The 26351-nt window shown below is 47.6% G+C and overlaps 1 protein-coding gene across 3 annotated transcripts in view; it reads right to left on the reverse strand.

The window, feature by feature from the left end:
• CEP192 (centrosomal protein 192) overlaps nucleotides 1-26351 on the reverse strand; it is a 639877-nt gene that overhangs the window by 514607 nt on the left and 98919 nt on the right. For all 3 annotated transcript variants that reach the window (XM_063923418.1, XM_063923417.1, XM_063923415.1), the window contains exon 3: nucleotides 15714-15842. In XM_063923418.1, the coding sequence (XP_063779488.1) occupies nucleotides 15714-15842 (129 nt within the window). The remainder of the gene's footprint in view (nucleotides 1-15713; nucleotides 15843-26351) is intronic.

Genomic DNA, 26351 nt, shown 5'->3' on the forward strand with positions numbered 1-26351 from the left:
TTAGACAGTAAATTCGTCATTTTCAATCTGCCACACTTTGGAGGGTGAAACCAATAAAAAAAAAAAAAAATTAAAACATGTTTTTTTTTGGGTGTTTTTTTTTTTTGGTAATAGCATATCTATTTATATTAGAAGGGATTAGGTACTTGGTTTGTCTTTTTTGGAGGCACAAGTATTATTTATATATTTTTAAAAATATATATATATATTTTTTTTTTTAATAGCTGGAACGGTAAAATCAAGGAAAAAAATGGCGTGGGGTCCCCCCTCCAAAGCATAACCAGCCTCGGGCTCTTCGAGCTGGTCCTGGTTCTAAAAATGCGGGGGGGAAATTGACAGGGGATCCCCCGTATTTTTAAAACCAGCACCGGGCTCTGCGCCTGGTGCTGGTGCCAAAAATACGGGGGACAAAAAGAGTAGGGGTCCCCCGTATTTTTTACACCAGCATCGGGCTCCACTAGCTGGACAGATAATGCCACAGCCGGGGGTCACTTTTATACAGTGCCCTGCGGCCGTGGCATTAAATATCCAACTAGTCACCCCTGGCCGGGGTACCCTGGGGGAGTGGGGACCCCTTCAATCAAGGGGTCCCCCCCCCCAGCCACCCAAGGGCCAGGGGTGAAGCCCGAGGCTGTCCCCCCCCCATCCAAGGGCTGCGGATGGGAGGCTGATAGCCTTGAGGAAAATGTCAGAATATTGTTTTTTCCAGTAGTACTACAAGTCCCAGCAAGCCTCCCCCGCAAGCTGGTACTTGGAGAACCACAAGTACCAGCATGCGGGAGAAAAACGGGCCCGCTAGTACCTGTAGTACTACTGGGGGAAAAATACCCAAATAAAAACAGGAGACACACACCGTGACAAGTACAACTTTATTACATACTGCCGACACACATACTTACCTATGTTGACACGCCGACTGCCACAGTCTCCGACGATCCGAGGGTACCTGTGAAAAAATTATACTCACCTTCCAGCGTCCAGAGATAAATCCACGTCCAGAGTATAATCCAGGTACTTGGCAAAATAACAAAACGCAAAAACCCGTGCCAGCGGACTGAAAGGGGTCCCATATTGACACATGAGACCCCTTTCCCCGAATGCAGAGACCTCTCCGTGACAGCTGTCACTGAAAGGTCTCTTCAGCCAATCAGCGAGTGCAACGTCCTTGCACTCTGCTGATTAGCTCTGCGCGTCTGAGCTTAGACAGCGCATCGCAAAGCCTCTCCATTATATTCAATGGTGGGAACTTTGCGGCTAGCGGTGGGGTCACCAGTCGGTCAGCGGCTGACCGCGGGTAACCCCCCCGCTGACGGCAAAGTTCCCACCATTGCAAGTAATGGAGAGAGCTGTGCGATGCACTGTCACAGCACAGACAGCGCACAGCCAATCAGGTGAGCGCCACGTAGTAGCGCTTCCTGATTGACTGAAGGGACCTCAGTGACAGGAGTCACGTGGGGTCCCGGCACATTCGGGGAAAGGAGTCTCATGTGTCAATTTGGGACCCCTTTCAGTCCGACATGGTCGGGTATGCGGTTTGTTTTTTTTAACAAGTACGTGGATTATACTCTGGACGTGGATTTATCTCTGGACGCTGGAAGGTGAGTATAATTTTTTCACAGGTACCCTCGGATCGTCGGAGACTGTGGCAGTCGGCGTGTCAACATAGGTAAGTATGTGTGTGTCGGCAGTATGTAATAAAGTTGTACTTGTCACGGTGTGTGTGTCCTGTTTTGATTTGGGTATTTTTTTCCCAGTAGTACTACAGGTACCAGCGGGCCCGTTTTTCTCCCGCATGCTGGAACTTGTGGTTCTCCAAGGGGGAGGCTTGCTGGGACTTGTAGTACTACTGGAAAAAAACAATATTCTGACATTTTTCTCAAGGCTATCAGCCTCCCATCCGCAGCCCTTAGATATGGGGGGGGGGGGGGGGGGGGACAGCCTCGGGCTTCACCCCTGGCCCTTGGGTGGCTGGGGGGGGGGGGCCTTAATTGAAGGGGTCCCCACTCCCCCAGGGTACCCCGGCCAGGGGTGCCTAGTTGGATATTTAATGCCACGGCCGCAGGGCACTGTATAAAAGTGACCCCCGGCTGTGGCATTATCTGTCCAGCTAGTGGAGCCCGATGCTGGTGTAAAAAAATACAGGGGACCCCTACTCTTTGTCCCCCGTATTTTTGGCACCAGCACCAGGCGCAGAGCCCGGTGCTGGTTTTAAAAATACGGGGTATCACCTGTCAATTTTTCCCGCGCATTTTTAGAACCAGGACCAGCTCGAAGAGCCCGAGGCTGGTTATGCTTTGGAGGGGGGACCCCACGCCATTTTTTCCCGGGTTTTTACCGTTTTTTCCCTTTTTTTAATTTGCGGCAAAATCCGGCAAATCGGCCGTTTTTCGCCGGCGGCAATGTCGAATCCGTTTTTCATTGAATATGGTGAATTCCGGCAGCCACCTGCCGGAATTCACCTGTCGAATTGTGTCGAATTAAAAAAATAAGAATTTACTTACCGATAATTCTATTTCTCGTAGTCCGTAGTGGATGCTGGGAACTCCGTAAGGACCATGGGGAATAGCGGCTCCGCAGGAGACTGGGCACAAAAGTAAAAGCTTTAGGACTACCCGGTGTGCACTGGCTCCTCCCCCTATTACCCTCCTCCAAGCCTCAGTTAGGATACTGTGCCCGGACGAGCGTACACAATAAGGAAGGATTTTTGAATCCCGGGTAAGACTCATACCAGCCACACCAATCACACCGTACAACTTGTGATCTGAACCCAGTTAACAGTATGATAACAGAGGAGCCTCTAGGAAGATGGCTCACTACAACAATAACCCGATTTAGTTAACAATAACTATGTACAAGTATTGCAGACAATCCGCACTTGGGATGGGCGCCCAGCATCCACTACGGACTACGAGAAATAGAATTATCGGTAAGTAAATTCTTATTTTCTCTGACGTCCTAGTGGATGCTGGGAACTCCGTAAGGACCATGGGGATTATACCAAAGCTCCCAAACGGGCGGGAGAGTGCGGATGACTCTGCAGCACCGAATGAGAGAACTCCAGGTCCTCCTCAGCCAGGGTATCAAATTTGTAGAATTTTGCAAACGTGTTTGCCCCTGACCAAGTAGCTGCTCGGCAAAGTTTTAAAGCCGAGACCTCTCGGGCAGCCGCCCAAGATGAGCCCACCTTCCTTGTGGAATGGGCATTTACTGATTTTGACTGTGGCAGGCCTGCCACAGTATGTGCAAGCTGAATTCTACTACAAATTCAACGAGCAATAGTCTGCTTAGAAGCAGGAGCACCCAGCTTGTTGGGTGCATACAGGATATTTTCAGGGTCCTGACAACATCTAGCAACTTGGAGTCCTCCAAGTCCCTAGTAGCCGCAGGCACCACAATAGGTTGGTTCAGGTGAAACGCTGAGACCACCTTAGGGAGAAACTGAGGACGAGTCCTCAATTCCGCCCTGTCCGAATGGAAAATCAGATAGGGGCTTTTGCAAGATAAAGCCGCCAATTCTGACACGCGCCTGGCCGAAGCCAGGGCTAACAGCATGGCCACTTTCCATGTGAGATATTTTAAATCCACAGATTTAAGTGGTTCAAACCAATGTGATTTGAGGAACCCCAAAACTACATTGAGATCCCAAGGTGCCACTGGAGGCACAAAAGGAGGCTGTATATGCAGCACTCCCTTGACAACGTCTGGACTTCAGGAACTGAAGCCAGTTCTTTCTGGAAGAAAATCTACAGGGCCGAAATTTGAACCTTAATGGACCCCAATTTGAGGCCCATAGACACTCCTGTTTGCAGGAAATGCAGGAATCGACCCAGTTGAAATTCCTCCGTTGGGGCCGTCCTGGCCTCACACCACGCAACATATTTTCGCCAAATGCGGTGATAATGTTTAGTGGTCACATCCTTCCTGGCTTTGATCAGGGTAGGGATGACTTCCTCAGGAATGCCTTTTTCCTTTAGGATCCGGCGTTCAACCGCCATGCCGTCAAACGCAGCCGCGGTAAGTCTTGAAACAGACAGGGTCCTTGCTGGAGCAGGTCCCTTCTTAGAGGTAGAGGCCACGGGTCCTCTGTGAGCATCTCTTGAAGTTCCGGGTACCAAGTCCTTCTTGGCCAATCCGGAGCCACGAGTATAGTTCTTACTCCTCTCCGTCTTATAATTCTCAGTACCTTGGGTATAAGAGGCAGAGGAGGGAACACATACACCGACTGGTACACCCACGGTGTTACCAGAGCGTCCACAGCTATTGCCTGAGGGTCCCTTGACCTGGCGTAATACCTGTCCAGTTTTTTGTTGAGGCGGGACGCCATCATGTCCACCATTGGTTTTTCCCAACGGTTCCCAATCATGTGGAAGACTTCTGGATGAAGTCCCCACTCTCCCGGGTGGAGGTCGTGTCCACTCCCGGAGTGAACACTGCTGACAGTGCTATTACATGATTTTCCGCCCAGCGAAGAATCCTTGCAGCTTCTGCTATTGCCCTCCTGCTTCTTGTGCCGCCCTGTCTGTTTACGTGGGCGACTGCCGTGATGTTGTCCGAGCGGATCAGCACCGGCTGACCTTGAAGCAGAGGTCTTGTTTGGCTTAGAGCATTGTAAATGGTCCTTAACTCCAGAATATTTATGTGAAGTGATGTCTCCAGGCTTGACCCCAAGCCCTGGAAATTTCTTCCCTGTGTGACTGCTCCCCAGCCTCGCAGGCTGGCATCCGTGGTCACCAGGACCCAGTCCTGAATGCCGAATCTGCGGCCCTCTAGAAGATGAGCACTCTGCAACCACCACAGGAGAGACACCCTTGTCCTTGGGGACAGGGTTATCCGCTGATGCATCTGAAGATGCGATCCGGACCATTTGTCCCGCAGGTCCCACTGGAATGTTCTTGCGTGGAATCTGCCAAATGGGATTGCTTCGTAGGAAGCCACCATTTTTCCCAGGACCCTTGTGCATTGATGCACTGAGACTTGGCCTGATTTTAGGAGGTTTCTGACTAGCTCGGATAACTCCCCGGCTTTCTCCTCTGGGAGAAACACCTTTTTTTTTTTTTTGGACTGTGTCCAGGATCATCTCTAGGAATAGAAGACGAGTCGTCGGGATCAGCTGCGATTTTGGGATATTGAGAATCCAACCGTGCTGCCGCAGCACTACTTGCGATAGTGCTAACCCGACTACCAACTGTTCCCTGGATCTCGCCCTTATCAGGAGATCGTCCAAGTAAGGGATAATTTAAAACTCCTTTCCTTCGGAGGAGTATCATCATTTTGGCCATTACTTTGGTAAAGACCCGGGGTGCCGTGGACAATCCAAACGGCAGCGTCTGAAACTGATAGTGGCAGTTCTGTACCACAAACCTGAGGTACCCTTGATGAGAAGGGTAAATTGGGACATGACCAGAGACACCATATAATCCCCTTCTTCCAGGTTCGCGATCACTGCTCTGAGTGACTCCATCTTGAATTTGAACCTTTGTATGTAAGTGTTCAAGGATTTTAGGTTTAAAATTGGTCTCACCGAGCCGTCCGGCTTCGGTACCACAAATAGTGTGGAATAGTACCCCTTTCCCTGTTGTAGGAGGGGTACCTTGATTATCACCTGCTGGGAATATAGCTTGTGAATGGCTTCCAATACTGCCTCCATGTCTGAGGGAGACGTCGGTAAAGCAGACTTTAGAAAACGGCGAGGGGGAGACGTCTCGAATTCCAATTTGTACCCCTGAGATACCACCTGAAGGATCCAGGGGTCCACTTGCGAGTGGGCCCACTGCGCACTGAACTTCTTGAGACGGGCCCCCACCGTGCCTGAGTCCGCTTGTAAAGCCCCAGCGTCATGCTGAGGACTTTGCGGAGGCGGGAGAGGGCTTTTGTTCCTGGGAACTGGCTGTTTGTTGCAGCCTTTTTCCTCTCCCTCTGCCACGGGGCAGAAATGAGGCGCCTTTTGCCCGCTTGCCCTTATGGGGCCGAAAGGACTGCGCCTGATAATACGGCGTCTTCTTAGGTTGAGAAGCTACCTGGGGTAAAAATAAGATTTTACTTACCGATAAATCTATTTCTCGTAGTCCGTAGTGGATGCTGGGACTCCGTAAGGACCATGGGGAATAGCGGCTCCGCAGGAGACAGGGCACAAAATAATAGCTTAAGGATCAGGTGGTGTGCACTGGCTCCTCCCCCTATGACCCTCCTCCAAGCCTCAGTTAGGATACTGTGCCCGGACGAGCGTACATAATAAGGAAGGATATTGAATCCCGGGTAAGACTCATACCAGCCACACCAATCACACCGTACAACTTGTGATCTGTACCCAGTTAACAGTATGATAAACGCAAAGGAGCCTCTGAAAAGATGGCTCACAACAATAATAACCCGAATCTTTGTAACAATAACTATACACAAGTATTGCAGACAATCCGCACTAGGGATGGGCGCCCAGCATCCACTACGGACTACGAGAAATAGATTTATCGGTAAGTAAAATCTTATTTTCTCTGACGTCCTAGTGGATGCTGGGACTCCGTAAGGACCATGGGGATTATACCAAAGCTCCCAAACGGGCGGGAGAGTGCGGATGACTCTGCAGCACCGAATGAGAGAACTCCAGGTCCTCCTCAGCCAGGGTATCAAATTTGTAGAATTTAGCAAACGTGTTTGCCCCTGACCAAGTAGCTGCTCGGCAAAGTTGTAAAGCCGAGACCCCTCGGGCAGCCGCCCAAGATGAGCCCACTTTCCTTGTGGAATGGGCTTTTACTGATTTTGGCTGTGGCAATCCTGCCACAGAATGTGCAAGCTGAATTGTACTACAAATCCAACGAGCAATCGTCTGCTTAGAAGCAGGAGCACCCAGCTTGTTGGGTGCATACAGGATAAACAGCGAGTCAGATTTTCTGACTCCAGCCGTCCTGGAAACATATATTTTCAAGGCCCTGACAACGTCAAGCAACTTAGAGTCCTCTAAGTCCCTGGTAGCCGCAGGTACCACAATAGGTTGGTTCATGTGAAATGCAGAAACCACCTTAGGTAGAAATTGAGGACGAGTCCTCAATTCCGCCCTGTCAGAATGAAAAATTAAGTAAGGGCTTTTATATGATAAAGCCGCCAATTCTGACACACGCCTGGCTGAAGCCAAGGCTAACAGCATCGACACCTTCCATGTGAGATATTTTAAGTCCACAGTGGAAAGTGGTTCAAACCAATGTGACTTTAGAAAACTCAACACCACATTGAGATCCCAAGGTGCCACTGGAGGCACAAAAGGAGGCTGTATGTGCAGCACCCCTTTTACAAATGTCTGAACTTCAGGTACTGAAGCCAGTTCTTTCTGGAAGAAAATCGACAGGGCCGAAATTTGAACCTTAATGGACCCTAATTTTAGGCCCATAGACAGTCCTGTTTGCAGGAAATGAAGGAAACGACCCAGTTGAAATTCCTCTGTAGGGGCCTTCTTGGCCTCACACCACGCAACATATTTACGCCAAATGCGGTGATAATGTTTTGCGGTTACGTCCTTCCTGGCTTTGACCAGAGTAGGGATGACTTCTTCTGGAATGCCTTTTTCCCTCAGGATCCGGCGTTCAACCGCCATGCCGTCAAACGCAGCCGCGGTAAGTCCTGGAACAGACAAGGCCCCTGCAGTAGCAGGTCCTTTCTTAGAGGTAGAGGCCACGGTTCGTCCGTGAGCATCTCTTGAAGTTCCGGGTACCAAGTCCGTCTTGGCCAATCCGGAACCACGAGTATAGTTCTTACTCCTCTCCTTCTTATGATTCTCAGTACTTTTGGTATGAGAGGCAGAGGAGGGAACACATACACTGACTGGTACACCCACGGCGTTACCAGAGCGTCCACTGCAATTGCCTGAGGGTCCCTTGACCTGGCGCAATATCTGTCCAGTTTTTTGTTTAGACGTGACGCCATCATGTCCACCTTTGGTTTTTCCCAACGGTTTACAATCAGGTGGAAGACTTCTGGGTGAAGTCCCCACTCTCCCGGGTGAAGGTCGTGTCTGCTGAGGAAGTCTGCTTCCCAGTTGTCCACTCCCGGAATGAATACTGCTGACAGTGCTATCACATGATTTTCCGCCCAGCGAAGAATCCTTGCAGCTTCTGCCATTGCCCTCCTGCTTCTCGTGCCGCCCTGTCTGTTTACGTGGGCGACTGACGTGATGTTGTCCGATTGGATCAACACCGCCTGACCCTGAAGCAGAGGTTTTGCTTGACTTAGGGCATTGTAAATGGCCCTTAGTTCCAGAATGTTTATATGAAGAGACGTTTCCAAGCTTGACCACAGGCCCTGGAAATTCCTTCCCTGTGTGACTGCTCCCCAGCCTCTCAGGCTGGCATCCGTGGTTACCAGGATCCAATCCTGAATGCCAAATCTGCGGCCCTCTAGTAGATGAGCACTCTGCAGCCACCACAGGAGAGACACCCTTGTCCTTGGCGACAGGGTTATCCGCTGATGCATCTGCAGATGCGATCCGGACCATTTGTCCAGTAGATCCCACTGAAATGTTCTTGCATGGAATCTTCCGAATGGAATCGCTTCGTAAGAAGCCACCATTTTCCCCAGGACCCTCGTGCACTGATGCACTGAGACCTGTCCTGGTTTTAGGAGGTTCCTGACTAGCTCGGATAACTCCCTGGCCTTCTCCTCCGGGAGAAACACCTTCTTCTGGACTGTGTCCAGAATCATTCCTAGGAACAGTAGACGTGTCGTTGGAATCAGCTGCGATTTTGGAATATTTAGAATCCACCCGTGCTGACGTAACACTACCTGAGATAGTGCTACTCCGACTTCTAACTGTTCCCTGGATCTTGCCCTTATCAGGAGATCGTCCAAGTAAGGGATAATTAAACTGCCTTTTCTTCGTAGAAGGATCATCATTTCGGCCATTACCTTGGTAAAGACCCGAGGTGCCGTGGACAATCCAAACGGCAGCGTCTGAAACTGATAATGACAGTTTTGTACTACAAACCTGAGGTACCCTTGGTGAGAAGGGTATATCGGGACGTGGAGATAAGCATCTTTGATGTCCAGAGACACCATATAGTCCCCTTCTTCCAGGTTTGCTATCACTGCTCTGAGTGACTCCATCTTGAACTTGAACCTTTTTATGTAAGTGTTCAAGGATTTCAGATTTAAAATTGGTCTCACCGAGCCGTCCGGCTTCGGTACCACAAACAGTGTGGAATAATACCCCTTTCCTGGTTGCAGGAGGGGTACCTTGATTATCACCTGCTGGGAATACAGCTTGTGAATGGCTTCCAAAACTGCCTCCCTGTCGGAGGGAGACTTTGGTAAAGCAGACTTCAGGAAACGACGAGGGGGAAACGCCTCGAATTCCAGTTTGTACCCCTGCGATACTACCTGTAGAATCCAGGGATCCACTTGCGAGTGAGCCCACTGCGCGTTGAAATTCTTGAGACGGGCCCCCACCATATCTGAGTCTGCTTGTAAAGCCCCAGCGTCATGCTGAAGACTTGGCAGAAGCAGGGGAGGGCTTCTGCTCCTGTGAAGCGGCTGCATGGTGCAGTCTTTTTCCTCTTCCTCTGCCCCGGGGCAGAAAAGAATGGCCTTTTGCTCGCTTGTACTTATGGGAACGAAAGGACTGAGTTTGAAAAGACGGTGTCTTTTTCTGCTGATGTGGAGTGACCTGGGGTAAAAAGGTGGATTTTCCAGCCGTTGCCGTGGCCACCAGGTCCGATAGACCAGCCCCAATTAACTCCTCCCCTTTATACGGCAATACTTCCATGTGCCGTTTGGAATCCGCATCCCCTGACCACTGTCGCGTCCATAACGCTCTTCTGGCAGAGATGGACATAGCACTTACTCTTGATGCCAGGGTGCAAAGATCCCTCTGTGCATCACGCATATATAGTAATGCATCCTTTAAATGTTCTATAGTTAACAAAATATTGTCCCTATCCAGGGTATCAATATTCTCGGTCAGGGAATCCGACCATGCGACTCCAGCACTGCACATCCAGGCTGAGGCGATTGCTGGTCGCAGTATAACACCAGTATGTGTGTATATACTTTTTAGGATATTTTCCAGCCTTCTATCAGCTGGTTCTTTGAGGGTAGCCGTATCAGGAGACGGTAACGCTACTTGTTTTGATAAACGTGTGAGCGCCTTATCTACCCTAGGGGGTGTTTCCCAACGCGCCCTAACCTCTGGCGGGAAAGGATATAATGCTAATAATTTTTTAGAAATTAGCTGTTTTTTATCGGGGGAAACCCACGCTTTTTCACACACCTCATTTATTTCCTCTGACTCAGGAAAAATATTGGTAGTTTTTTCTCACCCCACATAATACCCTTCTTTGTGGTACTTGTAGTGTCAGAAAGGTTCAATGCCTCTTTCATTGCCGTGATCATGTAACGTGTGGCCCTACTGGACATTACGTTTGTCTCGTCACCGTCGACACTAGACTCAGTATCTGTGTCAGGGTCTGTGTCGACCCACTGAGGTAACGGGCGTTTTAGCGCCCCTGACGGTGTCTGAGACGCCTGGACAGGCACTAATTGATTTGCCGGCTGTCTCATGTCGTCAACAGTTTTTTGCAAATTGCTGACATTATCACTTAATTGTTTAAATACATTCATCCAGTCAGGTGTCGACTCCCTAGGGGGTGACATCACCAACACAGGCAACTGCTCCGCCTCCACATAATTTTCCTCCTCATACATGTCGACACACGCGTACCGACACACAGCACACACACCGGGAATGCTCTGATAGAGGACAGGACCCCACTTAGCCCTTTGGAGAGACAGAGGGAGAGTCTGCCAGCACACACCCAGCGCTATATATATATACAGGGATAACCTTATATAAGTGTTACTCCCTTATAGCTGCTGTTAATATATTTATTTGCTGCCAAACGTGCCCCCCCTTCTCTTTTTTACCCTGATTCTGAAGCAGGACTGCAGGGGAGAGTCAGGGAGCCGTCCTTCCAGCGGAGCTGTGAGGGAAAATGGCGCTTGTGTGCTGAGGAGATAGGCTCCGCCCCTTCACGACGTCCTTATCTCCCGCTTTTTTGTGTAAAATGGCAGGGGATTAAAATACATCCATATAGCCCAGGAGCTATATGTGATGTATTCTGTTTTGCCACCTAAGGTATTCTGTTATATTGCGTCTCAGGGCGCTCCCCCCCCAGCGCCCTGCACCCTCAGTGACCGGAGTGTGAAGTGTGCTGAGAGCAATGGCGCACAGCTGCGGTGCTGTGCGCTACCTTAGTCTGAAGACAGGATGTCTTCTGCCGCCGATTTCACCAGACCTCTTCGTCTCTTCTGGCTCTGTAAGGGGGACGGCGGCGCGGCTCCGGTGACCCATCCAGGCTGAACCTGTGATCGTCCCTCTGGAGCTAGTGTCCAGTAGCCTAAGAAACCCGATCCACTCTGCACTCAGGTGAGTCCGTTTCTTCTCCCCTTAGTCCCACGATGCAGTGAGCCTGTTGCCAGCAGGACTCACTGAAAATAAAAAAACCTAACTAAACTTTTATTCTAAGCAGCTCAGGAGAGCCACCTAGATTGCACCCTTCTCGGCCGGGCACAAAAATCTAACTGAGGCTTGGAGGAGGGTCATAGGGGGAGGAGCCAGTGCACACCACCTGATCCTTAAGCTTTTATTTTGTGCCCTGTCTCCTGCGGAGCCGCTATTCCCCATGGTCCTTACGGAGTCCCAGCATCCACTAGGACGTCAGAGAAAATGTGGATTTTCCAGCAGTTGCCGTGGCTACCAGGTCTGATAGACCTACCCCAAATAACTCCTCCCCCTTATAAGGCAATACTTCCATGTGCCTTTTAGAATCCGCATCACCTGACCACTGCCCGTCCATAAACCTCTTCTTGCAGAAATGGACAGCGCGCTAACTCTTGATGCCAGTCGGCAAATATCCCTCTGTGCATCACGCATATATAGAAATGCATCCTTCAAATGCTCTATAGTCAGTAATATACTGTCCCTATCTAGGGTATCAATATTTTCAGTCAGGGAATCCGACCACGCCAGGCCCGCACTGCACATCCAGGCTGAGGCGATTGCTGGTCGCAGTATAACACCCGTGTGAGTGTATATACATTTTAGGATATTCTCCAGCTTTCTATCGGCAGGTTCCTTTAGGGCGGCCGTATCAGAAGAGGGTAGTGCTACCTGTTTAGACAAGCGTGTGAGCGCTTTATCCACCCTAGGGGGTGTTTCCCAACGTGCCCTATCCTCTGGCGGGAAAGGGTATGATGCCAATAACCTTTTAGGAATTATCAGTTTTTCATCGGGGGAAACCCACGCCTCATCACACACTTCATTTAATTCCTCGGATACAGGAAAAACTACAGGCAGTTTTTTCTCACCAAACATAATACCCTTTTTAGTGGTACTTGTATTATCAGAGATATGCAATACATTTTTCATTGCTTCAATCATGTAACGTGTGGCCCTAGTGGAAGTCACGTTTGTCTCCTCATCATCGACACTGGAGTCAGTATCCGTGTCTGTGTCTGCCATTTGAGGTAACGGGCGTTTTAAAGCCCCTGATGGCGTTTGAGACCCCTGGACAGGCACAAGCTGAGTAGCCGGCTGTCTCATGTCGTCAATTGTCTGTCGTAAAGAGCTGACACTGTCACGCAATTCCTTCCATAAGCTCATCCACTCAGGTGTCGACTCCCTAGGGGGTGACAACTCTATAATAGGCAATTGCTCCGCCTCCATCTCATTTTCCTCCTCAAACATGTCGACACAATCGTACCGACACACTGCACACACACAGGGAATGCTCTGATAGAGGACAGGACCCCACTAGCCCTTTGGGGAGACAGAGGGAGAGTATGCCAGCACACACCAGAGCGCTATATATAGACAGGAATACCACTATAAAATGTGCTTTTCCCTTTATAGCTGCTGTTAGTATTAAAACTGCGCCAAATTAGTGCCCCCCTCTCTTTTTTACCCTTTTCTGTAGTGCAGGACTGCAGGGGAGAGTCAGGGAGACGTCCTTCCAGCGGAGCGGTGATGGAAAATGGCGCCCGTGTGCTGAGGAGATAGGCTCCGCCCCCTTCTCGGCGGCCTTTTCTCCCGCTTTTTGGTGAGTTCTGGCAGGGGTTAAAATACATCCATATAGCCCTGGGGGTTATATGTGGTGTATTTATGCCAGCCAAGGTGTTTACATTGCTGCTCAGGGCGCCCCCCCCTAGCGCCCTGCACCCTCAGTGACCGAAGTGTGAAGTGTGCCTGAGTAACAATGGCGCACAGCTGCAGTGCTGTGCGCTACCTTGTTGAAGACTGATGTCTTCTGCCGCCGATTTTTCCGGACCTCTTCTTGCTTCTGGCTCTGTAAGGGGGCCGGCGGCGCGGCTCTGGGACCGAGCTCCGAGGCTGGGCCTGTGTTCGGTCCCTCTGGAGCTAATGGTGTCCAGTAGCCTAAGAAGCCCAAGCTGGCTGCAAGCAGGCAGGTTCGCTTCTTCTCCCCTTAGTCCCTCGATGCAGTGAGCCTGTTGCCAGCAGGTCTCACTGAAAATAAAAAACCTAAAACTAAACTTTCACTAAGAAGCTCAGGAGAGCCCCTAGTGTGCACCCTTCTCGGCCGGGCACAAAAATCTAACTGAGGCTTGGAGGAGGGTCATAGGGGGAGGAGCCAGTGCACACCAGGTAGTCCTAAAGCTTTACTTTTGTGCCCAGTCTCCTGCGGAGCCGCTATTCCCCATGGTCCTTACGGAGTTCCCAGCATCCACTAGGACGTCAGAGAAAACGGCGATAATTTGCCGCGATTTGCCCGCAATTGCATATACCCAATAGAATGGGTGGCTTGGGGGTTGGAGATTTACAAACCACACCAGCGATCTAGGGCACCACGCGAGACAGCTCCTGAACCAGCTGGGAGACTGCACACCAGCACCACCGCAGTACAATCAGCGTGCCACCCAGCTGCTGCAGAACCAGACAGGTATGGGCAATCTTCACCATTCATTTCAACTAAAGATTGAATATCACCTGATCTTCAAGCTTTACGTATGGCCCTTCCCTTATCAAGGAACATATTGGACTCCAGTCCTATTCATGTATCTACACCCCAACCCATTTTTTATACATTCACTGTTTTTGAAACACTGTTAGCTTGCCACCAGCATTTCATACTTTACCTCTCACTGGGACAATCTCATATATTGGCAGTCTGTAGTACAATCTGAATATCAATTTATGCAATAAACATATTTATCTTTACACTATTATACTGCTTTTAATGTGGAGACTTTAACAGGGAGCTCTGAATAGAGCCAATAATAACAGTCAAGAAACACAATATTGTCCGCTTGAACACCATTTAGGTGAGCTCCAGGGGAGGTAATTACATGCCCTCAAACTTTTCCACAATGACCCACAGTGCACACATATCACAATACTACACCTATTAACTGTACTTAACCCTGTGAGGAAGGTAACCTCACATACTAAGCTGCTCCCTATGACATCAGCCCATGAACCTCATCCCAGAATGCACTCTCTACCCATCTATGTTAATCTCATCTTTGTTTCTATGTCTACCCTATATGGACAGGATGACATTGGAGCAGCTCAGTTTGTTGCTGGGTAAAGCTACACTGCACTCATCTTTTTTCTTGATCTACGTTCATAATTGTTACATTAATACCCACTAGTCTCCTGATATAGGTGGTCATTCCGAGTTGTTCGCTCGCTGCCGATTTTCGCAGTGCAGCGATTAAGTAAAAAAATGGCAAAAATGCGCATGCGCATGGTACGCAGCGCGCATGCGCTAAGTACTTTCACACAAAACTTTGTAGATTTACACAAGGTCGAGCGACGTTTTTTCATTGCTCGAGTGATCGTAGTGTGATTGACAGGAAGTGGGTGTTTCTGGGCGGAAACAGACCGTTTTCAGGTAGTGTGCTAAAAAACGCAGGTGTGCCAGGTAAAAACACAGGAGTGGCTGGAGAAACGGGGGAGTGGCGTGTTTGTGACGTCAAACCAGGAACTAAACGGACTGAGCTGATCGCAGTCTAGGAGTAGGTCTGGAGCTACTCAGAAACTGCAGGGAATTATTTAGTAGCAGTTCTGCTAATCTTTCGTTCGCTATTTTGCTAAGCTAAGATACACTTCCAGAGGGCAGCGGCCTAGCGTTTGCAATGCTGCTAAAAGCAGCTAGCGAACGAACAACTCGGAATGAGGGCCATAGTGTTGTGTGGGCCTGAATGGTGCCTTCGGTTCCTCGCTTCATTACTGTTATACTGTTAGTGTCATAGTATAAGTAGATTCTATGTATTATGCAAGATACTATGATGTGGTTAGCAGCAGGAAAACCAGTAAATAAGTTTTCCACATACATCCATTACATCTTCATATAGTCCTGACATGTCCATCTATTAAAATCATCATCTACAGCCGTCATCACGATTATACGGACGTGAGGAAAACACTAATACTGCAAACAAATACCTTTACTCACATACAAACCTTGAAGTTTTGTTGTGCCATTGCTGTATCCCAGGACAGAATTTTAGTGAATGCAGCACAGAAGTATTGTGCTGCCAATTAACCTACAATTACTTTTTTTTAGATAATAACTTTTCATGGCAGTACATGCAATGAAAGAGTGATTCTTGTGCTTGCTCTTACTATTGTACTACTTTCCCAAACAAAGTGAAAACTAGTGTTGGCTATAGGTGAACAAACTCCTCAAGAATAGTAGCAAAAATAAACTTACAAATCATCTTTAAAGCCAAGGACAAATTTCGCATCATCATCTACACCAGAATGATTTAATAGAGCAGATTTGGTTGTTTTCAGCTGGGACTTCTCATTCTCCAGATAAGATGCCTGACCATCCAGGGGTCTGAGAACAAAGCAAATCAAAGAGATTACCTCAATAATCAAAGAAATAGATAGTTTAAGAAATCTTCAAAATGCATTAGATGTCTAATCACAGGTGATTTAATTTTGTTTCCACATATATGGTTCACAGTAATTTATATGCATAACAATTTTCATGAAAAAATAAGAATTTACTTACCGATAATTCTATTTCTCATAGTTCATAGTGGATGCTGGGGACTCCGAAAGGACCATGGGGAATAGCGGCTCCGCAGGAGACTGGGCACAAAAGTAAAAAGCTTTAGGACTACCTGGTGTGCACTGGCTCCTCCCCCTATGACCCTCCTCCAAACCTCAGTTAGGATACTGTGCCCGGACGAGCGTACACAATAAGGAAGGATCTTGAATCCCGGGTAAAGACTCTTACCAGCCACACCAATCACACCGTACAACTTGTGATCTGAACCCAGTTAACAGCATGATAACAGAAGGAGCCTCTGAAAAGATGGCTCACAACAACAAAAAACCCGATTTTTGTAACAATAACTATGTACAAGTAATGCAGACAATCCGCACTTGGGATGGGCGCCCAGCATCCACTACGGACTATGAGAAATAGAATTATCGGTAAGTAAATTCTTATTTTCTCTAACGTCCTAGTGGATGCTGGGGACTCCGAAAGGACAATGGGGATTATACCAAAGCTCCCAAACGGGCGGGAGAGTGCGGATGACTCTGCAGCACCGAATGAGAGAACTCCAGGTCCTCCTCAGCCAGGGTATCAAATTTGTAGAATTTAGCAAACGTGTTTGCCCCTGACCCAGTAGCAGCTCGGCAAAGTTGTAAAGCCGAGACCCCTCGGGCAGCCGCCCAAGATGAGCCCACTTTCCGTGTGGAATGGGCTTTTACAGATTTTGGCTGTGGCAGGCCTGCCACAGAATGTGCAAGCTGAATTGTACTACAAATCCAACGAGCAATCGTCTGCTTAGAAGCAGGAGCACCCAGCTTGTTGGGTGCATACAGGATAAACAGCGAGTCAGATTTTCTGACTCCAGCCGTCCTGGAAACATATTTTCAGGGCCCTGACTACGTCCAGCAACTCGGAATCCTCCAAGTCCCTAGTAGCCGCAGGCACCACAATAGGATGGTTTAAGTGAAATGCAAAAAACACCTTAGGGAGAAATTGAGGACGAGTCCTCAATTCTGCCCTGTCCGTATGAAAAATTAGGTAAGGGCTTTTATAGGATAATGCCGCCAATTCTGAAACACGCCTGGCTGAAGCCAGGGCTAACAGCATTCCCACTTTCCATGTGAGATATTTTAAGTCCACAGTGGTGAGTGGTTCAAACCAATGTGATTTTAGGAATCCCAAAACTACATTGAGATCCCAAGGTGCCACTGGAGGCACAAAAGGAGGCTGTATATGCAGTACTCCCTTGACAAACGTCTGAACTTCAGGAACAGAAGCTAGTTCTTTTTGGAAGAATATTGACAGGGCCGAAATTTGAACCTTAATGGACCCTAATTTTAGGCCCATAGACAGTCCTGTTTGCAGGAAATGCAGGAATCGACCCAGTTGAAATTCCTCTGTAGGGGCCTTCCTGGCCTCGCACCACGCAACATATTTTCGCCAAATACGGTGATAATGTTGTACGGTCACATCCTTCCTGGCTTTGATCAGGGTAGGGATGACTTCATCTGGAATGCCTTTTTCCTTCAGGATCCGGCGTTCAACCGCCATGCCGTCAAACGCAGCCGCGGTAAGTCTTGGAACAGACATGGTCCCTGCTGGAGCAGGTCCTTTCTTAGAGGTAGAGGCCACGGGTCTTCCGTGAGCATCTCTGGAATTTCCGGGTACCAAGTCCTTCTTGGCCAATCCGGAGCCACGAGTATAGTCTTTACTCCTCTCCTTCTTATGATTCTCAGTACTTTTGGTATGAGAGGAAGAGGAGGGAACACATACACTGACTGGTACACCCACGGTGTTACCAGAGCGTCCACAGCTATTGCCTGAGGGTCCCTTGACCTAGCGCAATATCTGTCCAGTTTTTTGTTGAGGCGGGACGCCATCATGTCCACCTTTGGTTTTTTCCAACGGTTCACAATCATGTGGAAGACTTCTGGGTGAAGTCCCCACTCTGACAGTGCTATCACATGATTTTCCGCCCAGCGAAGAATCCTTGCCACTTCCGTCATTGCCCTCCTGCTTCTTGTGCCGCCCTGTCTGTTTACATGGGCGACTGCCGTGATGTTGTCCGACTGGATCAACACCGGCTGACCCTGAAGCAGAGGTCTTGCCTGACTTAGGGCATTGTAAATGGCCCTGAGTTCCAGGATATTTATGTGAAGTGACGTTTCCATGCTTGACCACAAGCCCTGGAAATTTCTTCCCTGTGTGACTGCTCCCCAGCCCCTTAGGCTGGCATCCGTGGTCACCAGGACCCAATCCTGAATGCCGAATCTGCGGCCCTCTAGGAGATGAGCACTCTGTAACCACCACAGGAGAGACACCCTTGTCCTTGGAGACAGGGTTATCCGCTGATGCATTTGAAGATGCGATTTGGACCATTAGTCCAGCAGATCCCACTGAAAAGTTCTTGCGTGGAATCTGCCGAATGGAATCGCTTCGTAAGAAGCCACCATCTTTCCCAGGACCCTTGTGCATTGATGTACTGACACTTGGCCTGGTCTTAGGAGGTTCCTGACTAGGTCGGATAACTCCCTGGCTTTCTCTTCCGGGAGAAACACCTTTTTCTGTACTGTGTCCAGAATCATTCCTAGGAACAGCAGACGTGTCGTCGGAATCAGCTGCGATTTTGGAATATTTAGAATCCATCCGTGCTGTCGTAGTACTACTTGAGATAGTGCTACTCCGACCTCTAACTGTTCTCTGGACCTTGCCCTTATCAGGAGATCGTCCAAGTAAGGGATAATTAAGACGCCTTTTCTTCGAAGAAGAATCATTTCGGCCATTACCTTGGTAAAGACCCGGGGTGCCGTGGACAATCCAAACGGCAGCGTCTGAAACTGATAGTGACAGTTCTGTACCACAAACCTGAGGTACCCTTGGTGAGAAGGGCAAATTGGGACATGGAGGTAAGCATCCTTGATGTCCAGAGACACCATATAGTCCCCTTCTTCCAGGTTCGCTATCACTGCTCTGAGTGACTCCATCTTGAACTTGAACCTTTTTATGTAAGTGTTCAAGGATTTCAGATTTAAAATGGGTCTCACCGAGCCGTCCGGCTTCGGTACCACCAAACAGCGTGGAATAATACCCCTTTCCCTGTTGTAGGAGGGGTACCTTGATTATCACTTGCTGGGAATAGAGCTTGTGAATGGCTTCCAATACCGCCTCCCTGTCGGGGGGAGACGTTGGTAAGGCAGACTTCAGGAACCGGCGAGGGGGAGACGTCTCGAATTCCAATTTGTACCCCTGAGATACTACCTGCAGGATCCAGGGGTCCACTTGCGAGTGAGCCCACTGCGCGCTGATATTCTTGAGACGGGCCCCCACCGTGCCCGAGTCCGCTTGTAAGGCCCCAGCGTCATGCTGAGGACTTGGCAGAAGCGGGGGAGGGCTTCTGTTCGTGGGAAGAGGCTGTCTGCTGCAGTCTTTTTCCCCTTCCTCTGCCCCGGGGCAGATATGAGTGGCCTTTTGCCCGCTTGCCCTTATGGGGACGAAAGGACTGAGCCTGAAAAGACGGTATCTTTTTCTGCTGTGAGGTAACTTGGGGTAAAAAGGTGGATTTCCCAGCCGTTGCCGTGGCCACCAGGTCCGATAGACCGACCCCAAATAACTCCTCCCCTTTATACGGCAATACTTCCATATGCCGTTTGGAATCTGCATCACCTGACCACTGTCGCGTCCATAACCCTCTTCTGGCAGAAATGGACATCGCACTTACTCTTGATGCCAGAGTGCAAATATCCCTCTGTGCATCACGCATATATAGAAATGCATCTTTTAAATGCTCTATAGTCAATAATATATTGTCCCTGTCCAGGGTATCAATATTTTCAGTCAGGGAATCCGACCAAGCCACCCCAGCACTGCACATCCAGGCTGAGGCGATTGCTGGTCGCAGTATAATACCAGTATGTGTGTATATACTTTTTAGGATATTTTCCAGCTTTCTATCAGCTGGTTCCTTGAGGGCGGCCGTATCAGGAGACGGTAACGCCACTTGTTTTGATAAGCGTGTGAGCGCCTTATCCACTCTAGGGGGTGTTTCCCAACGCGCCCTAACCTCTGGCGGGAAAGGGTATAATGCCAATAATTTTTTAGAAATTAGCAGTTTTTTATCGGGGGAAACCCACGCTTCATCACACACTTCATTTAATTCATCTGATTCAGGAAAAACTACGGGTAGTTTTTTCACACCCCACATAATACCCTTCTTTGTGGTACTTGTAGTATCAGAAATGTTCAAAACCTCCTTCATTGCCGTGATCATGTAACGTGTGGCCCTACTGGAAAATACGTTTGTTTCCTCACCGTCGACACTGGAGTCAGTGTCCGTGTCAGTGTCTGTATCGACCTGAGGTAACGGGCGTTTTATAGCCCCTGACGGTGTTTGAGACGCCTGTACAGGTATTAACTGATTTTCCGGCTGTCTCATGTCGTCAACAGTCTTTTGTAAAGTGCCGACACTATGACGTAATTCTTTCCATAAGACCATCCAGTCAGGTGTCGACTCTCTAGGGGGTGACATCACTAACACAGGCAATTGCTCCGCCTCCACACCATTTTCCTCATACATGTCGACACAGCGTACCGACACAGCACACACACAGGGAATGCTCTGATAGAGGACAGGACCCCACTAGCCCTTTGGGGAGACAGAGGGAGAGTTTGCCAGCACACACCAGAGCGCTATATATATACAGGGATAACCTTATATAAGTGTTTTTCCCCTAATATAGCTGCTGTATATATTAATATGCCAATTTAGTGCCCCCCCTCTCTTGTTTTACCCTGTTTCTGTAGTGCAGGACTGCAGGGGAGAGTCAGGGAGCCTTCCTCCAACGGAGCTGTGAGGAAACAATGGCGCCAGTGTGCTGAGGAGATAGGCTCCGCCCCCTTCTCGGCGGCCTCTCTCCCGCTTTTTAATGGAAAAATTGGCAGGGGTTAAATGCATCCATATAGCCCAGGAGCTATATGTGATGTATTTTTTGCCAAAAAAAGGTTTTTTATTGCGTCTCAGGGCGCCCCCCCCAGCGCCCTGCACCCTCAGTGACCGGAGTGTGAAGTGTGCTGAGAGCAATGGCGCACAGCTGCGGTGCTGTGCGCTACCTTATTGAAGACAGGACGTCTTCTGCCGCCGATTTTCCGGACCTCTTCACTCTTCTGGCTCTGTAAGGGGGCCGGCGGCGCGGCTCCGGGACCCATCCATGGCTGGGCCTGTGATCGTCCCTCTGGAGCTAATGTCCAGTAGCCTAAGAAGCCCAATCCACTCTGCACGCAGGTGAGTTCGCTTCTTCTCCCCTTAGTCCCTCGGTGCAGTGAGCCTGTTGCCAGCAGGTCTCACTGAAAATAAAAAACCTACTTTAAACTTTTAAACTAAGCAGCTCAGGAGAGCCCCTTAGCCTGCACCCGTCTCGTTCGGGCACAAAATCTTAACTGAGGCTTGGAGGAGGGTCATAGGGGGAGGAGCCAGTGCACACCAGGTAGTCCTAAAGCTTTTTACTTTTGTGCCCAGTCTCCTGCGGAGCCGCTATTCCCCATGGTCCTTTCGGAGTTCCCAGCATCCACTAGGACGTTAGAGAAATGAGCTAACAACTAGCTACCAGAAGGCTCACAAGCTTATTTGTGTGCACTGGTGCAAGATAGAGCTGCAACAGCCATACCTACTGTGTTGTCCAAATGACATTACATGATGCATCTCTATTAGCATAGGTACTATATGTACACTTACACAGCAAAAAATACAAACACCATCTATTAATGCCTTGTTTATTAACCATCATCATTAACTGAACAACAAGTGGATGACAAAGCTTCTAACGGATGCCGTTACGGAGCAATGTTTAAGGTTTTGCTCTTTGGTTTCTCACTTGGTTCTGAAATAAATAGAATTAATTAGATATGAAGTGAAATGCTATAATATATATATATATATATATATATATATATATATATATATATATATATATATATATATATATATATATATATAAAAGTTCCAAGAATAACCACAAGAGGGATTATACCCAGATAAACCAGCACACTGCTTAGTTGAAAAAAGTGCTTTTTACTGTTTGTAGAATAAAACAGAAGTTTTGAAAAATAGCAAGCATATGGCACACATGTTTGATAGCAGCATATGGAGTAAATCAATGAATACTTAACATTCCGACAGCTGTTTCGACTATCTTCTTCATAGGAATGAATAAAGTGTCATAGTGCCAAACACTGCACACCGCAGTGTCTATTTCAAAAGTGACATGTGCCTCATAAGCTATACTAGCAAGTGCTCTTTATAGTGTGCTGAAGTACTTACCTGTGAGCCATCACACCTGTTCCCGGTCCCACGTGGACGCTAACCACGTCACATCTGGGCGCCACCATCATGACGCTAACCGGAAGTGTCGTCCGGGGAAGGATTTGTCCGCTACACACCATGTGTAAACACTCGGCGGAGCTGGACAATAACCTCCCCTGGTCGGCGAGCGGAAGTCACCGAGGCCGCGTCCACGTGTTCTCAGTCGCTCCGTGTCGCGCAGCATGTTCAATGCGCCACACGTGCCAACCGTGGGATGTGTTCCATGTGCCCGGACTGGAAAATCCAGTCCGGGCACATGGAACACATCCCACGGTTGGCACGTGTGGTGCATTGAACATGCTGCGCGACACGGAGCGACTGAGAACACGTGGACGCGGCCTCGGTGACTTCCGCTCGCCGACCAGGGGAGGTTATTGTCCAGCTCCGCCGAGTGTTTACACATGGTGTGTAGCGGACAAATCCTTCCCCGGACGACACTTCCGGTTAGCGTCATGATGGTGGCGCCCAGATGTGACGTGGTTAGCGTCCACGTGGGACCGGGAACAGGTGTGATGGCTCACAGGTAAGTACTTCAGCACACTATAAAGAGCACTTGCTAGTATAGCTTATGAGGCACATGTCACTTTTGAAATAGACACTGCGGTGTGCAGTGTTTGGCACTATGACACTTTATTCATTCCTATGAAGAAGATAGTCGAAACAGCTGTCGGAATGTTAAGTATTCATTGATTTACTCCATATGCTGCTATCAAACATGTGTGCCATATGCTTGCTATTTTTCAAAACTTCTGTTTTATTCTACAAACAGTAAAAAGCACTTTTTTCAACTAAGCAGTGTGCTGGTTTATCTGGGTATAATCCCTCTTGTGGTTATTCTTGGAACTTTTTTTATATGATTACACTGACCGAGCACCAGCATTCAATTTAAATGAAAGTGAGAAGCGGCTTCTTTTGTGGATTTGTGTATTTTTCATGGTAACGGATTGTTATTGTGGACTGGGAGCTGCACCACAAGTGTAAACTGACATCATTCAATTTTTTCCTTTTTTCTTTTTTCATTAATTTTTCCATTCATTGTCTCTTTTTTTGTGTGTGTTGTGTATTTTTTGTCAATGGATCTAGATGCAAAAGACATTACTGGTACAAAACGCTTTTTAGATAAAGAGGTGTCTAAGATATTGTTTTCTTCCACTGAACAATTAGCATTTGATGTTGATACTCCCACTGAAATACATTTAGACTTGTTGCGACTTCGTAAGAGACTGGTAGAATTGGAACTACATGGTTTAACTATATCTCAATACCATAAGGAGAATTTAATTCCTCGTGGTTTTAGAATTAAAAACCAGCCTACTCTTGGTCGCAACAATAAGGACTTTTGTCGCCAGTGGTGCCAGATACTTAATCAGTGTAGTTTTGACTTGATGGTATTGGTAGTACAGCAGGTTAATTCTGACATTGACAGTGTTAAGAAAGATTTGGTTTGTGAACGCACGGGCCTAGAAATCTTAAAATCAGATTCTGCAAATGACTGGCTAACTAAATTAGAGGACTCTGTTCAAACATTTAAGAACGAGTTATTGATTTTTAAAAAATCTAAATATCGGAAGGTTAAGGATGACTACAGAGATTTAAGAGTGTATCCATGGCTATTTACACAAACAACTAGACGTCCATGGAGAAAGGGTCCAAACTCACGTAATAAATCTGAAATCCAATTTACGGACATAGAATCACACACCTCCCAAAGCGACTCAGATTATTCAGGTAATCAGAGGGGTGTTTTTTTAGGGGAAAAAACATTCACCAGGAGCAAAACAAAAGAGGTCAAAGAGTCAAGAGACCGTGCAGGAGAGGGGGGCTCAAACACAAAAGGTACCGGAGGCAGGAATTACAAGGGGGGTCGGAAATAACCGTTTTCAATTTATCTGAATATACTCCAAATGAGGCAGAAATGTCAGTATTATCAAAAGGACTCACTTTCGTTCAAACCTATAAACAAAATGAGTTGGACTGTGAAGTTGAATTATATAAATTCTTTAGACAACTTAAATTAAAAGATCATTTTTCCAAAAAGGATAATACCTCTGCCACAAGGGGGCAATTCAAAGCACCCAGTAATTTTGATCCACCTTCGGTGAACCCGGCCATTGAGGTATTTATGAATCTAGTTAGAAAAGAAACTTTACCCTGCATTAAAAATATTAAAATTAAGAACTACAATATGACTAAAGCTGAGAGGTTGGCAATTAACTCTTTGAGAAATAATCCTAACATCATCATACGCCCCGCCGATAAAGGCGGTGGCGTGGTAATATTAAATCGGACTGATTACATAAATGAAATCAATCGCCAACTAGCTGATACACAATGCTACAAACAGTTGCGTTTTGATCCCACCAACAATTTTAAACGTGAGGTAGACTCCATCATTGACATTGGTTTGTCCAATCAATGGATTGACGAACAAACGGCTAAATTTCTTACTCAAGACTTTCCTCGTATTCCTTTGATTTATGTTTTGCCAAAAGTTCACAAATGTCTGGTCAAACCCCCTGGAAGACCAATCATATCTTCCAGGGGATCTCTGTGTCAGACATTATCTCAATTTGTAGACTTTTTTCTACAGCCGGTAGTGCAATCCACTCCATACTTTATCAAAGACACTTCAGATTTCTTACTGAAATTAAATGCGGTTGGCCCTCTTCCGAATGACTGTATACTGGTGACAATGGATGTCACCAGTTTATACACGTGTATTAATCATCATGAGGGTGTTGAAGCAACCAGGAAGGCGATCGCCTCCAGTCCACAGTATGAGGGTCCACCAAGTGAATATTTGTTGCTTTTGCTTGATTTTATTTTGCACAAAAATTATTTTTTGTTTGAAAATTCTTTTTATTTACAATTACAGGGCACAGCGATGGGGTCCAATGTGGCCCCTTCGTATGCCAATTTGTTTATGTTTCAATATGAAAAACAATACATTATGGCAGACGCAGATTTTTCATCATCTATTAAATTTTATGTTCGTTACATAGATGACCTTTTCATGCTGTGGACTGGGGGCGAGACTAAGTTACAACAATTCATTGCTAGATTGAATTCAACACCAGGATCCATTAGGCTCACATGCGTTCATGATTTTGTTTCTATTAATTTTTTGGACGTTACCATTAAGTTGGTTAACGGATCGATCACCACGGAGGTGTTTAGAAAACCTACAGACAAAAATTCTCTTTTATTGGCAACCAGTTTTCATCCACGGCCATTAAAGAAAGGCCTACCTTTTTCACAACTTTTACGCATAATGCGAATTACTTCAGATGACACATTAATACCAGGTGCTTTGGCGGAGATGGGCAAGAAATTCACTGAGAGAGGTTATGATCCATCAGAGATACAAGAAGCAATAACCAAATGTCTACAGATGGAACGGACAGACGTGCCAAGAACCAAGAATAAAGGTACTGAGATTGGACGACTAGTCTTCTCCAGCACATACTCCGTTGCCTCTGGTGTCATGAGACGTGCGATCTCCAAACATTGGCACATTCTACAGGCAGACCCGACTATGGGGAGATTCTGTGGCAGTCTACCGCTATTCAGCTACAAACGCAGTTCAAATCTCAAGGATCAGATCACCTACTCTGACATAGTGCCGATGTCACAACATGGTAATGGTTGGTTACAATTAAGACCAGGGGTGCACAAATGTGGCTCCTGTGTTAATTGCAAGCATATGCACACTGGTAGCACCTTCATACATCCAACCAGGGGCGACGTTTTTCGTTTGAAACATCGCATGACGTGTGAGACAAGATATGTCGTTTATGTAATCCAATGCCCCTGTAACAAATTATATGTTGGAAAGACTATTAGAATGCTCAAAGAACGCATGGCCTTACATCGGTCATCAATCAAAAAAGCGTTCTTCAAAGTCGAGAACTCAACACCACCAGTTGCTAAGCATTTTGTTTACCATGGACACCATATCAAAGATCTATCATTTATGCCCATCGACC

This window comes from Pseudophryne corroboree, chromosome 5 (assembly GCF_028390025.1).
Source record: "Pseudophryne corroboree isolate aPseCor3 chromosome 5, aPseCor3.hap2, whole genome shotgun sequence".
In the NCBI taxonomy this organism is placed as follows: Eukaryota; Metazoa; Chordata; class Amphibia; order Anura; family Myobatrachidae; genus Pseudophryne; species Pseudophryne corroboree.